Source organism: Lemur catta, chromosome 1 (assembly GCF_020740605.2).
Source record: "Lemur catta isolate mLemCat1 chromosome 1, mLemCat1.pri, whole genome shotgun sequence".
Classification (NCBI taxonomy): Eukaryota; Metazoa; Chordata; class Mammalia; order Primates; family Lemuridae; genus Lemur; species Lemur catta.
Genome location: NC_059128.1, coordinates 259,076,307 through 259,099,325, shown reverse-complemented (window position 1 = coordinate 259,099,325; position 23,019 = coordinate 259,076,307). Strand labels below are relative to the sequence as shown.

Sequence of the window (23,019 nt, the reverse complement as noted above, 5' to 3'; positions counted from 1 at the left end):
ATATGCGAACAATTAAAAGCAATTTGTGTTGCCCAAACTGCTCTATCAAACAAATACTTCAAAAGATTAACTTTATTAAAATCAGAATTTAGAATCAAATATATACCAGTGTCTCTAATAGTAAAACCTTTAGTTACTAAGAATTATTTAGAACATTGTATACCCTCCATGATACTATTGTATTTTTCCATAACCCACATATATAATAACAACAGGAGGGTCTACATTTTTTAATTGATCTCTATCAGATGTTACCCATTGGGACACCAAATTATTTTTTTTACAAAAGCAACTTACTAAATGCCTTCTTGATCTTGGAACTAAATTTCCTGAAAGAGGAGCATTATTCTCTCTGTTGTGCATATATCTACCAATTAGATGTTTTCCTTTTTCATAAACTCAAACAACTAAGTGACTATCACCAGGTGCTACAGTGGTTCTACTAATATTAATCAAGAATTATTAAAAATAATCTGTACTCAAGGCATGATATAATATTCATAATATCAAATATGAACACTCATTTTTTTTGTTTCATATTAGAATAAAATCCCTAACAGGAAGAAAAGAGAAAACACGACAGTCAACAAGAATCATATCTAGTAAATATTGAAAGTATCATTCTACTAATAAATTAAGTATTATTTTTATATGCTTCATTACATACATGGATCACAATGATATGACAATGTGCATTCATCCTTAAAGATAGTCCTCTCTAGTGACTTTTCCTTAGCAAAACAAAATATATATGTCTCAAAGTTATTTGATAAAATTAGCTCCTCCAAGGCCCAAATTATGATCATACAAACTCATACAATTCTTTCTGGTCGCTCAATTATTACTTAATATGGAAATTCTAAGGTTATTCAGCTACTCTAGAATGACAGTCTCTTAGAAAAGTATAACTTTGGATAAGCCCACTTATGCTGTATTCTAGTCAGGAAATTTATCTGAATTATGTGTTCCAGGCTTTGTACTAAGAGCTAAGGGCACAAGAATTGAATAACACAGGATTCTTTACCTGGAGGAGCTCATCAACTAGGCAGGAAGAAAGACATATCTACTGACTCATTTCAATGAAATATTGAAATTCCTGTTTTGCAGGTATGATCAAGCCACTTTTTGATCAAGTTTAATAAAATGTGTCACAGAATTAGGAAGACTGTTTTCTACTCCATAGACATTCTTTTGTATCGTAGATGCTACAAATTTTTGGAGAACATACATAAGACGGAGACACGCAATTGCTATGATCAATGCTGTTTTAGGAAAGACAGTGGCTGCAGTGAGATTCTCTAATGAGTTTTTTGAGCAGCAGTCATTGGCAAATGGGAATCAGAGCATGACTGAAAATGTCTGGGAATTTCTTGCTACTTTTCCCACAGAGAAATTGAATCTCCTTTCCCTAATTCCCCTCCCTTTGGATTTTGGCTGGCTTAGAGACTTAATTGGCTAAGATAATGTGGCAAAAGTGACATTCTGAGATTTCTAAGCCTAGGTCATAAAACAACTTGTCTGAGCCTCTTGAAATATTCACTCTGAGGAAATACAGCTGCCATGTAAGAAGTTCAACTATTCTGAGACCTCCATGCCCAAACTAACCATTCAGAGAAGGTATGCAGAAAGAGATGAAGAGAGAATGAGAGAGAGAGTGAGAGAGAGAAATGGCCATTTTTAGCCATCTTAGCCCAGGCATCAAGCATGTAAATTAGAAAGCCATCTTGGACATTCCTGCACCAGCACACATGGAGAAGAACCAAGGTAACCCAGTTAACAGCCAGAAGCAGAGCACCAGCCGTATGTCTCAGACCAACCATATGAGAGAGCTACAGCTGCAGCTATCTCCAGCTGTTCAAGATGTTCAGCAAAGGTCCCAATCACTGTGGAGCAGAGAAAAACAATCTTTGTCTGAAGTCCTGACTCCACAAATTGTGAACATAATAGAATTGTTTTATGCCACTAAATTTTGACATGATTACCTTTGTGGCATTAGACAACCATAATAGGGCAGGAGAGGAAGAAGATGCTGGTCAATGCCTCTGATAGACAGATTTCTGATCACACATAAGATAACCCTACAGTGACTCCTGGGATATACTGAGAGAGGTCTGACATTTCATCTGGGGAGTGGGTTAATCCAGGAGACATTTGGCTTATAATTCTAAAAGACAAGGGAGCCAGAGAATTTGGGATGAAAAATGGCAGGATCAGAAATGAAAGAAAGAAAGAAAGAAAGAAAGAAAGAAAGAAAGAAAGAAAGAAAGAAAGAAAGAAAGAAAGAAAGAAAGAAAGAAAGAAAGAAAGAAAGAAAGAGAGAGAGAGAGAGAGAGAAAGAGGGAGAGAGAGAGAGGGAGGGAGGGAGGGAGGGAGGAAAGAAAGAAAGAAAGAAAGAAAGAAAGAAAGAAAGAAAGAAAGAAAGAAAGAAAGAAAGAAAGAAAGAAAGAAAGAAAGAAAGAAAGAAAAAGAAAAAAGAAAGAAAGGTGGGTAGGTGGCAGGAATAGTTTTCTGACAGCAATAAACACCTTCTTGCCTTGGATTTCCTAACACCATTCTCTCTTGGTTCTTTTCTTTCTGCACTAGCTACTCCTCAATATCGTCTAACAGATTTCTCCATTTTCACCAACACTACACATTGGAATAGCTGACGGTTTTGTTTGTGAACGTATTTACTTGTCTTCACTTATGCTTATGTGGTCTCATCCAGAAAAATGGATCAACATACCTAATCCAATTTAGAATAATTCCAATTCATCACTTCAGCCTGTATCTTTCCTAATTCCAGACTTATATAGACAATTGCTTACTCAACCTTTTTATCTAGATGGCTGAGTCGGAGATCTCCCAAGACCACTCTCCAGCTCAAAGATTCATTAAAAGAACTTACAGGACTCAGTATATAGTCATACTCATGGCTATGATTTATTATGGTGAAAAGATACAAAGCAAATCAGTAAAGAGAAAAGGTGGATGAGGTAGAGTCTGTGGGAAAACAGGCAAAAACTTCCACAAGTCCTCTTCCTGTGAAGTCACACAGAGCATGCTTAATTCCCCCAGCAACTAATTGTGGCAACACGTGTGAAATGTTGTCTACAAGGCAAGCTCATTAGAAACTCAGCATCCGGGGATTTTATAGGAGGCTGGTCAAGTAGGAACGTTCTTCTTAACACACACCCAAATTCCAGACTCCCAGAAGGAAATAAGATATTCAGCATGAACCATATTGATTGCATATAACAGTGTGGACATATTGAGGCACTCTCATCAGTTAGGATAGTGAGAACCCTCTGGAAACTCAAGTTCCAGGTACCAGCCAAAGACCAATCCTGAGAGCAGGCCTTCCAAAGTAGTCAGGCCTGCTATGTTAATTAATTTGTTCTTGCACAATAACTAATAGATATTTCAAATCTAACAAGTCCAAAAGCAAGCCCAGTTCCCTATTCTAGTCTTTCTTGAGTTTTTGCAGTAGATGGTGACTCATTTATCCTGTGACTTAAGTAAGAAAAAAAATCAACTCTGAAGGCATCTTTGACTCATTGCTTCCTCTCTCAACCTACATTCAGTTCATCAGTATATTCTGTTGACTCTACCTTTAAAATAGAGTCAGAATCTGACCACTTCTTATCGCCTTCATTGTTACAACCCAGTTAGGGCCACCACTGACATTGGCCTGGATCAACTCAATAAACTCCTAACTGGTGCTGCTTCTTCCACTCTTGCTCTTCTTTACTTACTGTCCACATAGTGTCCAGAGTGATCCGTATAAAACTTAAGTCTAATTAGATCATCCTCTGCTCAAAATATTCCAGAGGCTTCCCTTTTAATGTGTAATAAAATCCAATATTCCCATCATATTTCATAAGGCCCTTCAGAGAAGTTTTTCACCCCAAGACCTTTCTGACCTCAATTTTACCACTTTTTCTCTTAACTTCTTTGTTTCAACCCCACTTCCCTCCTTGCAGGCCCCCAAAGATACCAAGCATGCTCCTGCCTCATGGCTTTTGGCCTTCCTATACCCAATAATTGCAATAGATATTGTCTTGGCCTCCTTCCTAACTTCCTTTAGGACTTCAATCAAGTGTCACCTTATCATGGATGTCTTCCCTAATCACCTGACATACAACAGCAACTTCCAACTCCCCAGACTGACGTTCCCCTAACTTGCTTTACTCCTCTCCTAAGCACTGATTATCTCTTAACATTATTTATATTTATTCATTTGTTTATTGTTTCTCTCTCCCCTCTGAGTGTCACCAGAGCAGGGACTTTGTTTTAATTTTTACTCTATCCACACAGTTCACCCAGAAAAATGTTTGGCACATGGTAGGTGTTCAATTGGATGAATATATTCCTAAGTTTTATCTGGAGTTCAGGTAAGTTAGAGTCAATTATATTTTTGTGAATTAAATAATTCTTAAAAGCTCTAACAACTTGGAAATATTTTCAATACTAAAAATGTAATCACAGGTTAATAAAATAATGTGTTTCTTTGTATTTCTTTCATATGACAGTTAGAGGTAAGGCAATGTCTCCTTGAAAAACATGGCACACAAGCAAGGGCTCAATTTCATTGTCTGCCTGCAGACCCTTGCAGATAGATATTATAAAAATGTTTCAAGTCATTTCACTATTTTATATATATACAAATACATATACAATAAAATATATATACAGACATACATATATACACAAATATATATTACTATATATTAATACATTAGGTAGTAATAACATATTTTATATATGTCATATATAGTAATTATTTATATATATATTTATTTTATTACCTTGGCTAATAAAGTTCAATTCTCAAAAGACTACAGCTAAGAAACATAGTGAACACATTTATCATTTCCTTTTCTAAACATAACATTCAAGTAAGACTTCCTAGATTTCAATCATCACTCTGGTTCTTTCCAGCAATGTGGACTTGGGCAAACTACTGAAACTTCTCTGTCTCTGTGTCTGGATTGTAATAATAAGTGTAATAATGCTTCCTACTTCATAGGAATGTTTAAAGATTAAATAAGTAATGTGATGGTTAATTTTATGTGTCAACTCGACTGGGTGAAGAAATACCCATATAGCCAGTAAAACATTTCTGGGTGTGTCTTGAGGGCGTTTCTAGAAGAGATTAGCATTTTAATTAGCAGACTAAATAAAATAGATCACAGGACATAGGGACTCATCCAATCTGTTGAGGGCCTGCCTAGAACATAAAGGTGGAGAATGGGCAAATTCACTGTGTTGTGAAGCTGGGACATCCATCTTCTCCTGTCTTTGGACATCAGAGTTCCAGGTTCTCTGGCCGTCAGACTCAAGACTGATTATACCACTAGACTTCCTGGGTCTCCAACTTGCTGACCACAGGATTGTGGGACTTCTTGGCCTCCATAATTTCATGAGCCAATTCTCATAATAAATCCCCTTTTATATATCTATATATACCCTATTGGTTCTGTTTCTCTGGGGAACTATGACTTAATACAAATAGTATAAGATTTTAGAACAATGTTTAATACGTAGTTGGCTTCATCAAATATCAATCACATTACCATAATCCCCTTTTGTACTATAGACAACCCTAATAGAATACCCATACGCTAAATAAAATTCACAATAAGGACATTCTTCACTTTTTTTTAGTAGAAATTTTATAGTAGAACACTTGCTTCTCATTTACCTTCATAGGAAGGAAAACAAACACACAAGATTTCAACTTACTTCATTATGTGTGGGCTAGTGAAAAACAAAATGTCAGCAAACACTTTGAATAAAGCAACTTGAATCAGGAAAGACTTAAAGGTGTTCCACAATGCATAAAGTAGAGATAGTTTTCTGGTATGTGCCTCTTTATGAAAAGATGCCTACATAATTAAAGAAAATAGAAACAATGAGAAAACTGGACTGAATATTAGTACACATGAAATATATTTATATATACATATATATAAAAAAATAATCATAAAACTAATGTACTCCAAAGACAGTAAGGTAACAAGAAAGGAATAAATTCAGTTAAACTTGAAATTATGACCCATATCATTGGTATCATATGTATTCAGACTAGTTCCTGATATTTATATCACATAGCAAAATGGTAAAAGCAGTGGTTGTATTTTATCCCTTTTGTGAGTTTTCAAACTCTTTCATTAATATATATATATAGTTTTTATCTCCAATTTTTTTTTCTTTAAGAGAAGTCTAGAAAACATATAGATGTGTGTGTATGTGATGCTAGATGTAGAGTATCTATCCCTGTTCCCGTAAACTTTGGCTTCGGCCACCATAAAATTTACCTGGACAATAGATGTGATGCTTTGAGAAACAGAAGCTGTCTTTGTCACCATTTAGTGAAAAGTGAAAGATACATATACATATCAACATTATTTGCTCCTGAACATTAAAAGGAAGTGATGCTGAATAGTTTGAGGACAGAAAGATTTACAATAGCAACCAATTGTACTTAGGGAAATGACTTATCATCTCAAATATTTTAGGGATTTTCTATATTAATAGAAACAATAGCTTATATTTGGAAAAAGTTTTATCTAGTTATAGGTAGTAATTAACTACTTTAGGATTTAAAAATTAATTACCTTTACTTTTTGCCTTTCTTGATTCCTTAAAACTTCCTTCCTCCATTGTTTTTCAAATATTGGACACACAACATAGGAGGAATAACTGTCATTTATTTCAAAAAGATCCTCTCTTTCCAAAGGTTTCTTATAACCTAAAGTAATTAGTCTAAAAATGAAAGAGTAAGGTAAACAATACAGGAAAACAAATAATCACATTAAAAAGAATTTCACATGCATTTATTTCACTCTTTAACTTTATAAATTGTTTTATTGATCAGGATACAATGATTAGATTGTACATTTGAAAAATTATACAACTTTATCCTGGAGTTTGATAATGTACAGTAATCATTTGTAATTTTTAGAAAGGCTGTTTAGACATCCAATTATTCAGTGAAACACTAACTTCATTTATTCATCTCATATTTGGAGAATGTACCACTCACCTATCTCACCTCACTCACTGAAATTTAAATAGCAAAATTTCACAGTAATGTATTCACTCACCCACCTGAGAACCCACATTTCTTTTAGGCTTGTATCAGGGGAGAAATAGATCCAACCTCTGCATCTGCAACTTTCTTCCATTCCACTAGGACTTTATAAACCCCTTTGCCACTTGACTTTAGAGATAGTCCACTTAGATCTGGAGTAGCTGTCCTTACTCCATAAATTTTGGCTTTGGCCAGATGACTTATTTGACCAACAGAATATGAGCCAAAGTGAGAGTGCCATTTCTGAGTTGATTTCCTAAGAAGTATGGCAAGTTTCTGTTCTCTTAGTGTTTCTTAGTGTTTCCTCCCTCCTTCCTTCAAAGAGCTCGACCCAGGGGACACTGTGAATAATTATGCATGAACAATGGGTCTAAACAGCAAGACAAACTAAGATGCCTGGTCTAGGTATACCACAAAAGTTATTGTGGGAAACAATGAAGTGTATTTCACCCACAGCTATCCCTCTGCCCTACTATCTTCCTTCTAACAGGAATCTGATATTTATTCAGTTGAAAATCTCATGGAATCAGGGTAAGCCCTTATCTTGGGCACAGAGTTATGAACTATGATTGGTCTGAACTAGTCCTGATAATCTCATTACTCTCTGTGTGGGATTAACCACATAACTCAGTTATGGCTCATTATACCTAAACAAAAGTCTGCTGGGAAGAATTTTCTTTTTCAAATGAAAACACAAAACTTCACAAAGGTGAAAACATTTGATATCCCTCTTTTTCCCATTCCTCCTTCCTGCGTGCACTTGAGGACATGATGCTCTGAGATATAAAAGCCATCTTGGCCACCGTGGATGAAAAGTCAAATAATAAGTATGGGAAGTAGAAAAACAAAAAAGCTTGGGCCTTTTATAATATTTCTGATAGCTCACCACCTTATTCCCAGCCCTCTTCTCAGTAACATAAGAAAATAAAAACCTATCTGTTCAAGCTATTATTATTTGGCTATTCTGCTGCTTGAAGCCAAATGCACTCCTAAGTGATAGAGTTCAGATATACTCCGTGCCGTGACTTGTTCAGTAAGATATCAAACCCGTATCATGCCTTCTGACTCTATACCTCAGTTCTTTCCATTATAAAGTGTTATTAGCCTAAGAGACAATAACAGAGCATTATACTACTCCAAAATGGAACCATTTTCATTGTCATCGTTACTGAATAATCTCAATTGATTGACCCTGGGATGGATTTTAAACCTTGTGGTAACCACAGTCTTCACTGGATTCAATTTTACTTTTGTTATAATAAATAATATCCTATACAATTCATATTTAACAAAAAGTCTTAAATGTAATAAGAAAAGATCTTTAGTAATCATGTTTCTGTTGGCTCAGATAAGCTGGATATTTTCCTGCAGTGCACTTTTAAAAACATATTAAGCAATAAACTACTTTCATGTCATATTAAGTCCTTCCATTTCATTCCATAAAATAAATATTCATTTTCAAAATAAGACTGCATTGATTTTCACAAAAGCATTTTTAATAGCATTTACTGCCTCAGCATTTTGAGTTAGAACTGTGCAAAACTCAGCGGTTTTGGTTTAGGGATAAATGACCCCTGGCTTTCATGCTGAGTCTCCAAATAATGCAGCATCTAAAAGTGACACTTAAGCTGAATTGATTGTGATTCTCGTGGCTTGGTTGTTTAACTCCCTTGACTTCCCTTTTCCCAGGTGTGTACTCCCTCTCCGCCTTTTGCTCTCTTCTGATAGACTCTGATCACATGGGCTGGTCTTACCTTCTCACGTAAAAGTTTAAAAAAAAAGAGGAAGCAAGGAATCAAATGTCGAGACAGCTTTTTGGAAAACAACTAGGACCAACAGTTGACCCTTCCAACAAGTGAAATGTGTAGCATGCACCAGGCCCCATAAACTTATGGACTTTATTCCTAAAGCAATGATAAAGTTCACACATGCATCTCATATTTTTTTAGAATGATATTTCTTTTCAAAGGACATTCACTTCAATTAATTTGATCCTCATAACTTCCTAAAGCAGGCAGAGCAGTACTACTTTCTCATCTTTACAGGCAATTAAATACCAAGAACTCCAGAGCCTGGTCACTTTTTTAAAATTTATGACAAAAACCAGTGCAAACTTAACAAAAGTCAGACAGTGCCTTCAAATGGAATACTTCCACTCTGTTTTTAATTTTGTTATCTTAGGGAATTTTGAATATATTTAGCACTAACAAGGGTGCATAAATATCTCATCCAACTGATGTGAAGAGAGTACGATGATGAAATCAGTCTCCAAAAACTGTAATTTGGGACAAGGTTAGCTAATGGATGAATTTTATTAATGTGTAAGGAAAAGTTAGGACATATTGAGTAGTGTATCCCTGGTTAAAATAATGATTCAACTGTGACTTATAAAAACATTAACTAGATTTTTCCATGTATATCAAGGGGATCACTCTATGACCATGATTATTACACTCTGATGACAGATTATATTTGCTAATAAAGTCAATAAAGTCTTGGAAATTATTGGATCATCAAAATGATCTAGATAGGTGCTACCTTAGGAATTAAGTTTCATAAGCATATAATTTTCTAATTATTCTATCATCTGGGCACATTTAACTGAATTATTCATACAATTACGGGTGCTTGAATTTGGCCCAGGAAATAATATCTGACTTTATTCTGTAACTCCAAAAATAGATCTGAGAATACAATTAACCATTGTCTTCAAAAGGACGTTCTCTTAAACAATAGTTATGTTTCAACTGCAATTGTTTAATCACCACATAAGAAATCAAATTAGATTCATGCCAGAGACAGTGCCAGATAACAGCATGCTATGAAAATACTTTTTATCTAGTTCTGAGATATTAAAGTTAAACAGAAAATAAATGTGATATTCAACAATTATAGCTTGATGATTTGTTTGATTGACTTAAGATACAGATTTCAAGAGACTAGGTTGTCATATTTTTAAATTTGCTATGCCTTACCTTGCCTATTAAATCTAATTTCAGTGTCTTACTTTAGGACACTTAATAGTTTGATGTTTGCAATATTTAATATATATGCATATTATTTTAATAGTTTGATAATCAAAGCTTTAAAATTACATTTACTTGAAATTAATTTCATTTGCATTACTTAAATTCTGTGATGACTGTGACTTTAAAATGACACTGAAATTTTTTAAAGCCAGAGAAGACATCACTCTTTCAACTCATGGATGAAACAAAATTCAGGTTTGGAAAATATTTTTATACATATGCGGTTTGAAAAATCAAAATAATTAACTGCAAATAGCCCAAATTTATATAATTTCTGTCTAAACTTTCACTTTTCTAGTGTGCAGCTTAATGTTACATAGTGGTATAAAATTTTTTCCTCCCTCCTTAGGTGATTACTAGATTTGTGTAACTTGGAAATCTTATCATAACTCAACCTCTCTGCCCAAGTATTTGCTCACAAGTATGTAAATTTTCAACTTAAATTGCTTTCATAAAACCAACTAATGATCTTCATGTTGCCAAATTTCATGAAGAATATTTAGTTCTTATCTTAATTTACCCCTTTTCAGTATTTGGCCCTATTAACCACTTTATTTTTCTCCTTTCTTGATAGTTTCTCTTTTCTTAGCCATCAGATACACTGTCCTTGGATACTTCTCTTAAATTCTGAACACCTTTATGTAGCTTCCTTTTTAGACTCCTTCTCCTTTTGCCATTTAAATACTGGTTGAACAATGAATGGCCCATTTGTTCAGCCTATTCAATGGCCTCTTCTTCTGGGTGATTTCATTCATACTCATAGCTTTGACTACTGACTTACAGTCAATGACTCCCAAATCCATAGGTTGAAGATTTATCCTAAGCCCAAGAACCACATATCCAAACACTTATTCATGTGATGCTTCACAGGCATCTCCTATTAAAGCTTTCCAAAAGTGAACTTACAATTTTTCACCACATCTAAACCTCACAGTTTTCTGAGGCAGAACTGATATCTATACTTTTCCTAGTTCCTCAATTTCTCATTCAATCAACTCTCTCCTACGTAGCTTTTCTAAATAGTTCCTTCCTCTTTGTCATCTTTATTGTTATCATAGTTTGGACTGTGACCATAAATCTCCCAGGAGAGGTTAAGAGCCTCTAATGATTCTCCCTGTCTCCATTTCCATCTTTTATACCATAGCCATACAATTGCAAAGGTGATTTTCTGAAATGCAAATATGATCATGTCACTCCTCTATTCTTCAGTGGCTTCTTATTGCCTTCAGGATGTCTCAGAGAACTCTTGATGTATGACCTCTCCCCCTGGCTTAATCTGCCATTCCACCCCCTTTCTCTTTCACCTCTGTGGTTCACGCATGGTATTTGCTCAACTCAGACTACCACGTGACTCACTCCTACACATCATTGAATGTTGGGTGAAAGCATTTGTATCTGTTAAATGTTCTCTACTTGTGCAAAATTTGTGAGATGGCACTCCTGAAAATTCGTGATTGTCAATCATGCTTATGTTGCCTTTTTTGATAATTAACACTCTGCTTTTTAAGTTTTGTAATTTTACTATTAAGTCCTAGATGGCAGAAAGGGAGTCATTTATCTCTGCATTTTTAAAGGTTATCAGAGTTCGGAGCATCTAGTACCCATTTTTTTAAAGGATTCATCTACTCTAAAGAATACATCTGTAGATCAAATTGGGCAATTTTGTTTCTACCAACTATAGAGCAAGGAGCATAAAGGTAGGAAGACAAATTTAATTTCACATTATCATGAACTTTCTGTTATGAGGGAAAAGAAATACATTTCTAAAGAATGCTTCTGAATTTATAAAATGAGAAAAAGTCAATTCCTCTTATTTAATATGATTTATTTCCTATGTTAAAGTCAGAGTTTAAACTGATATCTCCTAAAGCAGAGGTCCCCAACTTTTTTGGAACCAGGGACTGGTGTCATGGAAGACAATTTTTCCACAGACAGGGGGCGGGGCGAGGGGGGAGGGGGCATGGTGATCCATGGGGAGTGGCTGTAAATACAGATGAAGCTTTACTCAGTAGCCTGCCCCTCACCTCCTGCTGTGCAGCCCTGGTTCCTAACAGGCTACGACCAGTACTGGGCCACAGCCTAGGGCTTGAGGACTGCAGTCCTAAGAACGTCTGAGCTTTCATTGTACATTATAGATGAATGATTCTATGAGATAAATCATAATATATATCTTATAAAAATGATTAGTTGTATGTTTTAATACTAGCATATGTAAGTATATATGAGAGCATTCCTAGTAAAGAGTAGAATGAAATAGCAAAAAAAAATAAATAAATCATGAAACATGGACTCCTCAGAACCTGGTTCATAACACATACTTGTTTCTACCTGGGTGTGGGTATCAATGGACAAGTTTTTTCTCTCCCTGAGCCTCCACTTGTTCATCTGTAAATGTGTATCTCATAGTGCTTGGGGGAGAATTAAATGAAATAATAGACACAAAGTGGGTAGCATATACTTGATGCTAACAAAGAAGTTCATTTTTCTGTCCTTCCAATAGTGCTAATGAGATACAAATTCTATAAAGGGACAGACATACTGGAGGAACATTAGTACTGCTTCTGTGGAACTATTTAGTATGTTATTACCTGTGATTCCTATGTAATAAATAATATGAAAAAATCTTTACAATGTAAAATATTCATAATGAGAGTAAAAGTATGTCATTCAAGAATTATTTCCCTTGGAATCTTCCTTAGCGTGGTATGCTACAAATAAATTAGTAAAATTCCTACCTGCTAAACCAGGAATATGTTACCTTACTGAAGAATGAAGCACTTTTTTCTGAGCCACATTTCTGGAAAAGAAAACATATAGCAAGTAGCATATGAAGTTAGTGTCTTCCATTTACATTTGAAATATTTTTTTCAGTTGATGGAAAAGTAAACATGAAATAATTTATTCTACTAACAATTACAGGCATGCTGATATCATGATCCTTATGAAATATAGGTGGATATCTTCAGTGGAAATAAAGCAGGGGGTAGGGGAGAGGAGAGGATAGGCGAAAACTTACTTAATGGGTACAATGAACACTAGCTGGGTGATGAGCACCCTTGTAACACTGACTCAAGCATAAAAAAATCAATACATGGAATTTAGAGGAATTTTAAGATTTATCCCAACATTATGACTGTGCACATAGCAATAAATCATGTTGGAAAGGAAAATGATTTCTAATATCCCTATTTCTTTCTCTTCCTCTATGTGTATGTGTGTGTGTATATATATATGTATATATATACACATACACACATGCAAACACACACCATTTATCTTACACATATAATGTACATATTTAATAGACATACAAATATACATATTTATATGTATAAGCTAAATTTAAAATATTTTAATTGCTAAATTAAAGATAATTTTGTCTTTTTTTCTGAAAAATAGAGAAGAGACTATCAGAGGTATTTGGTGTACTTCTGTGTGTTTACATAGTTTCACAATTATATATTTATCACAATTACATTATTTTGGAGGAGGTTATAACATCCCCATAAAATTCTTCCTATTAACTTGGTGGGTTCGACTAAGAGAAGAAGAGTTTAAAAAGGGAAGACCTCAAAAATAATCATTTTAAATTTTTAGAGTCAGCATCACTGTCTTTGAGTTTTGAAAAGTAAAACTGACCAAGTTAAATTTGATATTTAGAAATTGTCCCACACTTAACAACTTTTGCATTTGTCTTCTCTAACCCAGATCTTATTCCGTACTCAAACACAAAAAGTATTTACCATATTTTAAAAATTCTGAACTTGAAATGAAATTTCATCCTATGCAGCAAATTGTCCTAAGTATAGAAGAGAAAATAAGATATTTGACTTCAAATCTGTTCTCACTGTTATAGCAAATGATATAATATAAATCATTTAAGATGTATATAACTTACTAAAATGGATCTATCCTTATAAGATTGTTACAAGAACACAATGACAAATGACACCTGCACTCAAATGTTTATTGCAGTACAATTCACAACTGCAAAGATGTGGAATCAATCCAAGTATTCATCAATTCATGAGTGCATTAACAAAATGTGATATATATATACTATGGAATACTACTCAGCCATGAAGAAGGATGAATTAATGCCTTTTGCAACAATTTGGATGGAACTGGAGACCATTCTCCTAAGTGAAGTATCTGAAGGATGGAAAAACAAACACCACATGTCCTCTCTATTAAACTGGAACTAACCAACTAACTGATGAGCACACAGGTGCACAGAGGGCAGTAAAACTCAGTGGAAATAAAGGAGAGGGTAGGGGAGAGGAGAGGAGAGGATAGGTGAAAACCTACTTAATGGGTACAATGAACACTATCTGGGTGATGAGCACACTTGTAACACTGACTCAAGTATAAAAAAATCAATACATGGAACCACAAACATTTATATCACTGTACTATTTTGAAATGAAAATAATTCAAAAAAATTTATCACACCATTAGCCCCAAACCACAACTCAAATATGTGAACAATAACATCGTCATCACTGTTGTTACCGAACATATTATTTGAAAAATAAGTACACAAATTATTTCAGAAAATATTGTAAAATCCTCTAATTAACATGAAGGATATATTTTACTACATAGGTTCAAATTTTACAGGGAGCTGCCAGTTTGATAATTCACCATCAATGAGAGGATCTTATTCATATCCAAAACACATGTATTTCTGTGGCAGACTGTAAATGGCTACAAATTCTTTGCAGCTTTTCCCATCAAGAGGTAGAATCTATTTCTCCTCTCTGGAAACCAGGCTGGCATTGTGTCTTGTTTTGATCATGGAAATGCAACAGGAGTGTCATTGAAAGAACTCCAATTCTAAGCCTCAAAAACCTTACTGCTTCTCTTCAGTGCTTGGAACCCTGAGTGCACCATGTGACTGAGCCCCCAAGCTAGCCTGCTGGAGAGATCCTGTGGAGGAGAGCTGAGGCACTCATATGACACATAAGACAGTCTGTCACCCTGGCCAACAGCTGGACAACTGCTGGACACATGCATAAGGTGGTTCTAGATTATCCAGCTACCAGCCCACCTGCCAGCTGATTGTAGATGCATCAAAGAGCTCCGCAGGTATCAGCCAAGCTGACCCAAACCAGGACATAATCCAACTTATCCAGAGAATCATAAATTAAATAAAATGGTTGTTGTTTTAAGCACCTAAGTTTTGCAAAGCTATTACAGATGGCTAATTTAGTAGACTAAGAACTCAATATTTGATTTAACATTCCCTCCAGGACTATTTTCCATGTGAAAACATCTTATATGAAGCCCTGTGCATCCTCTGGGAAATAGTCTCCTTAGATGTGGGCCAGGCATTTTATAATGAATATATTACAGTAAAGTCAAAGCATATTTTACTTCCCAGAAGGAATAGCAGCCAGCTTAAAAAAATATATATATGGTGAAGGTAATTAATCCTTGCCAAGCACCAGGAATGTACAAATGACTTCTCAATGAACAGATAATTACTGAATTCATATTGTGGATTTCACTGAGCTTATTATTTATATGTCGCTGCATAGCAATTTCTATATAGAAAAATGGAGCATGACAATTCTGACAGTATCTTTCAATATTCTAATTTACTCCCATCTTCTCCGTTAAAAATTTCTCATGCTTCTAACTCACCTATTCTCACTCTGACAGCACTTCTAGTCTGCAGACCTAACTGACCCCAAATAAGTTTCTCATTTCCCTGTCTCCCACACATCTACCATAGCCCTTGTTTTCCAAACTATTTTATTATCTATTGAACTTTTCTACCATTGGGCTTATAGCAGTGGTCCCCAATGGCACCAGGGACCGGTTTCATGGAAGACAATTATTCTGAGGGTGGTTGGGGGATGGTTTGGGGATGATTCAAGCACATTACATTTATTGTGAACTTCATTTCTATTATTATTACATTGGAATATATAATGAAATAATTATACAACTTATCGTGATGCAGAATCGGTGGAAGCCCTGAGCTTGTTTTCCTGCAACTAGACAGTCCCATCTAGGGGTCACGGGAGATAGTGACACCCAAAGTGTATTACTTATGTCCAGTGTACACTGTAATCTCATTTCAGTTGCTGTCACTGCAGAAAACCCTGCTTCACAAAGATAAGATGTTGGAAATGGAAGCAGGCTTTTCGGTGCTTTTGTGGCAATCTCAGGATATTCTGCTTCAACTTTAATCCAGAAGGTATGGAGATCTGAAGTTGACTCAAACATACTTTTAAGGCCACTGTCATTTGCAATCTCAAGCAGTTGATCCTCTTCTAGCACAAAGTCGATTCACCTGGTTCATTCACAAATGGGCTACGGATCCATTCCTTCCAAGTTTGAGGGTCTTTTGTGGTTGGAAAGTAACTCTCAAACTCTTTTGAAAGCTGAAGTGATCATGCACCAGCTGGGAGAAAGAAGGCCCTGGCTTAGTCTCTTTCAAAATCTCTGCTAATGTTTGAAACATATCGAAAATCCCAATGTTCACTCATGGCCTCCATAATTCCAGTCTGGCTTTAAATGCAGCCACTTTATCTGCCAACTTGAACACAGTTGTTGTTCTCCCCTGAAGTAACAGGTTGAGTTTGTTGAGCAGGTTGAATATGTCATACAAGTAGGCAGATTTTGTGACCCATTCTGTGTCACTGAAATGTGCTGCCAGTGTTGATTGCTTTTTGAAAGAAATCTGAGTGGCTCTTGTACTCAAAGACTCTGGCCAGTGATCTCCCTTTAGAAAGCCGTCTCACATCTGTGTGTAAGAGATGTGTGTGCTCTGCGTCCATCTCCTCACAGAGCTGCACAAAAGACCAGAGTTAAGGGCATGTACTTTAAAGTGGTTGATAATTTTAATCACATCCTGCAAAATGTTGTTTAGTTCAGGTGACATTTTTCAGTTAGCCAGCCTTTCTCTATGGATGACACAGGGTGTAGACTCACATTCAGAAACGACCTCCTTGACTCGAATAGTGAAACCAGACAGCCGTCCAGTCTTGGCAGCTGCTCCATCTGTGCGTATACCAACACAAAATGACCAATTCAGTTTTCCTGATAAGTAATCATTCAAAGACTTGTATAGTTCTGCAGCTGTGGTGTTGGTTGGCAACAAAAGTACACATAACATATCCTCATGCACATTCTCCTGAAAAATATATTGCACAATAACAAGCATTGTTGCCTTGTTGTCAACATTGGTAGACTTGTCAACCTGTATTGTGCACAACCACGATGACTCATTTATCCTAACAATTGTGCCTCAAGATCCTCTGCTATTTCGTCAGTTAGTCTAGTTATGGTGCTAGCTGAAAGAGGAACACATACCGCCTTTTAAACTGCAGCCTCTCCCGAAAGATCATGGCAAATATCTTTAGCAGCAGGCAGGATCAACTCTTCACCAATAGTATAGGGCTTCTTACCTTCAGCAGTGTGGTTAGCCGCTATGACGGTCAGCGCTGTCAGTGTAGATACATTTGATGAAGTGGTGGCCTTAAATAATTGCTTCTACTCTTCGTGTTCACGTTTTTTTCTTTTGAAAAACTCGAAAGGCTTGTCTTTTAACGCAGGGTGATTGGTCTCCACACAGTGAAGCAGTTTTGAAGGTTTCATGACTTCATTGGATAGCCAGTTGCCACATGTTATACAAAGCAGGTTTGGAAAATGTTAATCATCTGTTGCAATGAACCACTAATTTAAGTAGGACTCTTGGTATTTTCTTTTAAATGCAGCTTTCATTTTGTTGGCAGTCTTAGAGTTTTCTGCTGTCTCATCACTGGATCTTTCCCTTTTTCAAAAAAGCTCTACAGTGACGTTCAGTTTTTACTCATTTTAGCTAGGGTTAGCTTGTGGGGTTACCATAGCTGTGACTGAGACTAGTGCACAGTGCAGTAAAGAGGCACAGACAGAAGTGGTAAATAAAATAATTGGTAGGCCACATGCGGACTAAAATAAGTGTCAGATTCTGACTTAAATAAAGCCTGCCACCAGATGCAGCTGTACAATTGAAGTACACCAACTCATTTGCTACTATAAAGCCTGCCACCAGATGCAGTTTGTCACTTGCCACTCACTAATAGGGTTTTGATTTGAGTCTGCAAGCAATTGATTTATTATGGTCTCTGTGCAGTCAAACCTCTCTGCTTATGATAATCGGTATTTGCAGCCACTCCCCAGTGCTAGCATCACGGCCTCAGCTCCTCCTCAGATAATCAGGCACTAGATTCTCACAAGGAGTGTGCAACCTAGATCCCTCCCATGGGAGTTTTACAGTAGGGTTCACACTCCTATGACAATCTAATGCCACCACTGATCTAACAGGAGGCAGAGATCAGGTGGTGATGCAAGTGATGGGGAGCAAAGGCTGCAAATACAAATGAAGCTTCGCTTGCTCGCTGCTGCTCACCTCCTGCTGTGCAGTTCTGTTCCTAATAGGCCACGAAGAATCTAGTCTGCAGCTCGGAGGTTGGGGACTGCAAGCGTATAGTATGCATTATGTAATCATACATTAACGTTGTTAACGTAAGAGCAATTTTCACTAGTATGGAGGTCCTGTTATTTCTGGATTATGGCAGAGGAGCAAGAAATATTTAAATCACCAGACCACAACATAGCCAGGTTCATGTCTTAGAGGAGTATGTTGCTTTCAATTTTCCTTGGGTCCAAACTTAAGATGTGGTCTTATGGGGATATGGTCTGTGTGACCAATGACTGTCTTCAGTATCTCACAGCTCCTAATTTTGGGAGCTTCCTTTGTGGATATTCTAAGATGGGTCTGGGAATAGTGAAGGAAGTTATGGGAAAGTGAAAGTACATGCTCATGGAGAAGGGAAAATATCTAGAAACCAAAAGGAACTTTTGTTTTCTAATCACTTAAAATGTGCCAGATTTTGTACTATGTATATTATCTCACCAAATATAGCATGCCTTTATGGTGGAACCATTTCTGTCATCCCCATTTACCGGTATGGAAACTAAGGCCCAGAGTTAAAGAAATACCTAAGATCTTTCAACTGAGAAGTATAAGACACTGGATCTAATCCAGTGAGTTCATTCCATCTTCCAATCATAATCCCACACTCTCAACTTTGTGATAATACCCGTTCAATACTGTTTTCCGTTACTTAGAGAGACCTTGCCTCCTTCCACTTTCTACTACTTCACTTCTGGTTTTGGTGCTTCAATCCTATTCAGGATTTACTGCCTTTGGTAATTTTTTTCCCTCCCACTTCAGCCTCCAAGGTCTGATACAGGTTCTGTATTACCATAGCAATTTCAGCAAACTCCTCAGGGGTAACTTAAAGGCTCCTTCAGATGTGTCCTCATTGAATTTACCCCCACCTTGCCCAACTATCTCATGATTTCCTGACAGGTGCTTCTCTCCTGTTAAACTTAGTGTACCTGGAGGACAGATACTGTGTTTGATTTATTTCTCTATCTCCAATTTCAGCCCAAGGATTAGCTCACAATAAATATGGTTCACATGAATGAATGAATTAATGAATAATGGGTGGATGCAAATCACTACCAAAAAATATTTATAAACATCTATTCTTAGGTCACCATCTCACCCCTAGAAACTCAATCAGAAAGGCATGTTCTTAGCTTATAGATTAGGTAGGGATTTTACCTGCAATCTCGTATATCAAAAATATAAAGTCTCAACTATAAAATGTAATCACACAGGTTTTTGATACACTTTGAAGTGATAATTTTTTTAAAAATTTGACATCATAATAGAGAATGTAATTAAAATGAATATTTTCAACCTAAGTGGATTCCTGATCTATGAAGGCTACCAAAGTTGGATAATAATCAGGGAATAAACATTGTTTGAAAACTAGAGGAAAACTGACTAGAATTTTGCAAGATGAAATTGAGTTTTGTAATTTTTCAACCTAGAAGTTTTTGATTTACTGCCTTTGGTCACCTTTGTTGTTACATTGATGACATTAAACCAGTTTGTCTGATTGAGACTGTCATCTCTACTGTATGGTAAAAAAAGACATATTGTCCTAACGGAGCTCGTTCATATTTTCAAGGGACTTAATTTAGCGCCTCTATTTAAAAGACTTTTAAAAGAGTATTTTGCATATAATTTATTTTATGTTTAAAGAAATTTATAGCTTTGTTTTATATGTGATCAGAAGAATAGCTGTAATATTTATTTGACACTTGAAGTTACTAAAAAAGCCAGGATTAGAACAAGTTCCCCTGAATCTGAAATCTTTTTTTCCTTTTGTTAGAACTACAGAATCACTTGTGTTAAGGGCTCTTTCTAAGCCCCTGTCTTGCATAGTGATGATAAATGAAACAAATGAAACCTTTGTTAGGGAAATTGCTCCTAACACACAACTGAAGGGTTCATTTCTCTGACTACTGCCTCTGCACGTGACTCCCATTGTGGAAGAAGCAGCCATAATCAGGGGCAAAGTAAAGCACAGTTAAGTGTCTGCAGTTCCCAGATTTGGCCCAGACCTCAGCATCCCCAAACCCAGGTCAGTTAACACACTGAGTATTATTTATCCTGAATCGCTCATGTAGTTTAATGGGACCACCCACCGGTTGTAGAATTCCACCCCAACCTGTACCCCTGTAGTGATGATGATGACAGGTCCACTCATTCTCTGAAATGCTCATTTCTGTTTACACTGGAGTTAACTTATCTCTTTATACAAAGATGCCTCGTTCTCTCCTCCAGCTCCACCAAGACTGAGATCATGACAGCTCAGGTTTCACACCATCCTGGGGACTTATCTTGGCTCTCAAGATTGCGTGTGTATGCGTGGTGTCTGTCTGTCTCTGGGTGTGATTACTACTAAAGCAAGGCTCTAAGGCATCAGCCGACGTTCAGGGTCCAAGGAGTCAGCGCTACCCACTTCCATTCCCCACCCACAGTGGCCCAAAGACCTGCCACTCCTCTCTCCCCCAGGACTAAGGAGCTTTACCTGCGCATCCAGCACCCTGGGGACTTGCTTGTAAGAGCCGCTGGCCTCCCACCTCCACAGGCTGGAAAACATGGTCAGGGGGCGCCCTGGGACTGGCTGCGGAAAGAGGTGCTGCAGCTGTCACCTTTCCTGGCAGGCATCTGACAGTTCAGTGTGGGGAAGGTGGGTGGGAGGATCTGTGCTCAAGACTGGCCCAGTCAGCTGTTACCTAGTTGGCTGCCTGCCCTTCCTGGAGGGTGCGCCTGGGTCGGGGTGGGGGTGGAATGGGTGGAGCCGGCTGGGAGGAAAGTGGGGAGGAAGAGGAGGAGGGACTTTCTGTAGAGTCAGAGGATCCCTTCCTGGGGATTGCCGGCAGTTCCCAATTGACTTGGTAGTTCTCAACCTTTCCCTTTCCCAGGCTGCTCTGTTAGAAAATCTGTGTCCCTTTTTTTTTTTTTTTTGGAATTTTGTTTTTATTTTCTTTCTAAATTTATTTTAATTCAACCTTTAAATAACCTCTGAATTAGACAAGGTTATATATATTTTTTAATAAGAACACATTCTGTTTTTTTACAATTTTTCTTATTAAAACCATATCTTATTCTTCGGTATACTTTATATATAGAATTACACGCATTGAGTAGAATTCTCATTTTTAGTAACTTTAAATTTTAGTGAAAGCTTAAAGAGTAGGAAGTCATGAATTGTTCACCATGAGACACTTGTTGCCATGAAGCAAGATTGCAGGTTACTATAAAATTATAGCTAAACCGATAATTCAAATATTTTTGAAAAATGCAAAAACCCTATTCTTTGAGAGAGGAGACTCAGTTTCTCAAACAAGTATAAAACCTAATAGACATACTGAAGTACAAGTTATTAAGGAGGCTGAATCTGTGTCTTTCTGACCTTCCCTTCCTTTGTCCCTTTTAAGACAGAAACACAGAGCTTGCTCCTCTCTGGGATGACATTTGCAAACACAATGTTACAGAAAATTGTTGAAGACAACGTGCCAGTGAAATTTTGGGGAGCAAATTTATTGCAATGGCCTTAACATTAAAAACAAATGAAATACTCTCCTTAGTATTAGAAAACCATAACAGTATATTGCATCTAAATTTTACTCTTCAAATTAATTATAAAACAAGATAATAAATGAAAATTTCATAGAAACTAGGATTAGCAAAGAACTAAGGTGACACGATGCATAAAGTGGGATATGAAAACTAAGGATGACATTTCGATTTTTACTAAATATTAAGAAACCATAAGTCTTGGATAAAGAAGTGCAGGGGTGTGCAACAAATTACTTTGAGGCGGATCCTTGATACACGATACATGTCATTAGTCTGATGAAGCATTTTGTTTCACTTAGAACCTGAAGCAACAGAAAGGGAGATATCTTAGGATTTCCTAATAGTAGGAATAAAGATAAAGGAATTTAATATTTTGCAAGGATGGGTATTATGGTTCAGGATCAAGGAACATTCTGTCTGTTTCTTAGGATTGATGTCACAGGTAGATGAGGGTTTAGAACAAGAGGAGGCCCAGAGATGATATGGGGGGAAGTTTGGGTTTGGCCATAGAATGGGTCAAACTGTGAGGAACCAGACAATTTTTACATAAGAATTTAGACCAAAAGATACTTCATGGAATTGAAGTCCTGGAGAATGTTTAGAACACAACTTATTTGTCTTTGTCTCTTTAGACCGTATTTGTTTGGCCCTGTGCAAGGATTAACTTGTGTCTGTGAGGAGTTAAGAGCACAGCTCAGAAGTTAGAAACAGTCTAATTTCCTTCCAAAACTTTCTACCAGGCCATGTACCAATCTGGGAGCATCTCACACTCACTCAGCAGCCTCAGGCTGAGGAACCCTCTCCCTATCTGTACTTTCAAACTGTTCACTCTATGGATTCTATGTAGAATAGAAAAGACAAGATCTTCTTGGAGCAGTGGCCCTTGCTTTTGCAGATATAGTTTCAAGGAAAGATGG

General features: G+C 36.6%; 1 protein-coding gene across 1 annotated transcript in view; it reads right to left on the bottom strand.

The window, feature by feature from the left end:
* Positions 1-21,179, bottom strand: part of LOC123630640 (multidrug resistance-associated protein 1-like) — an 83,662-nt gene extending 62,483 nt beyond the window's left edge. Inside the window, exons 1-4 of the mRNA XM_045540462.1 lie at positions 21,048-21,179; positions 12,840-12,901; positions 6,600-6,747; positions 5,725-5,867 (exon numbers count right to left, since the gene is read on the bottom strand). Coding sequence (XP_045396418.1) covers positions 5,725-5,867; positions 6,600-6,747; positions 12,840-12,901; positions 21,048-21,119 — 425 coding nt within the window. The 5' untranslated portion in view covers positions 21,120-21,179. The remainder of the gene's footprint in view (positions 1-5,724; positions 5,868-6,599; positions 6,748-12,839; positions 12,902-21,047) is intronic.
* Positions 21,180-23,019: the final 1,840 nt, after the last annotated feature.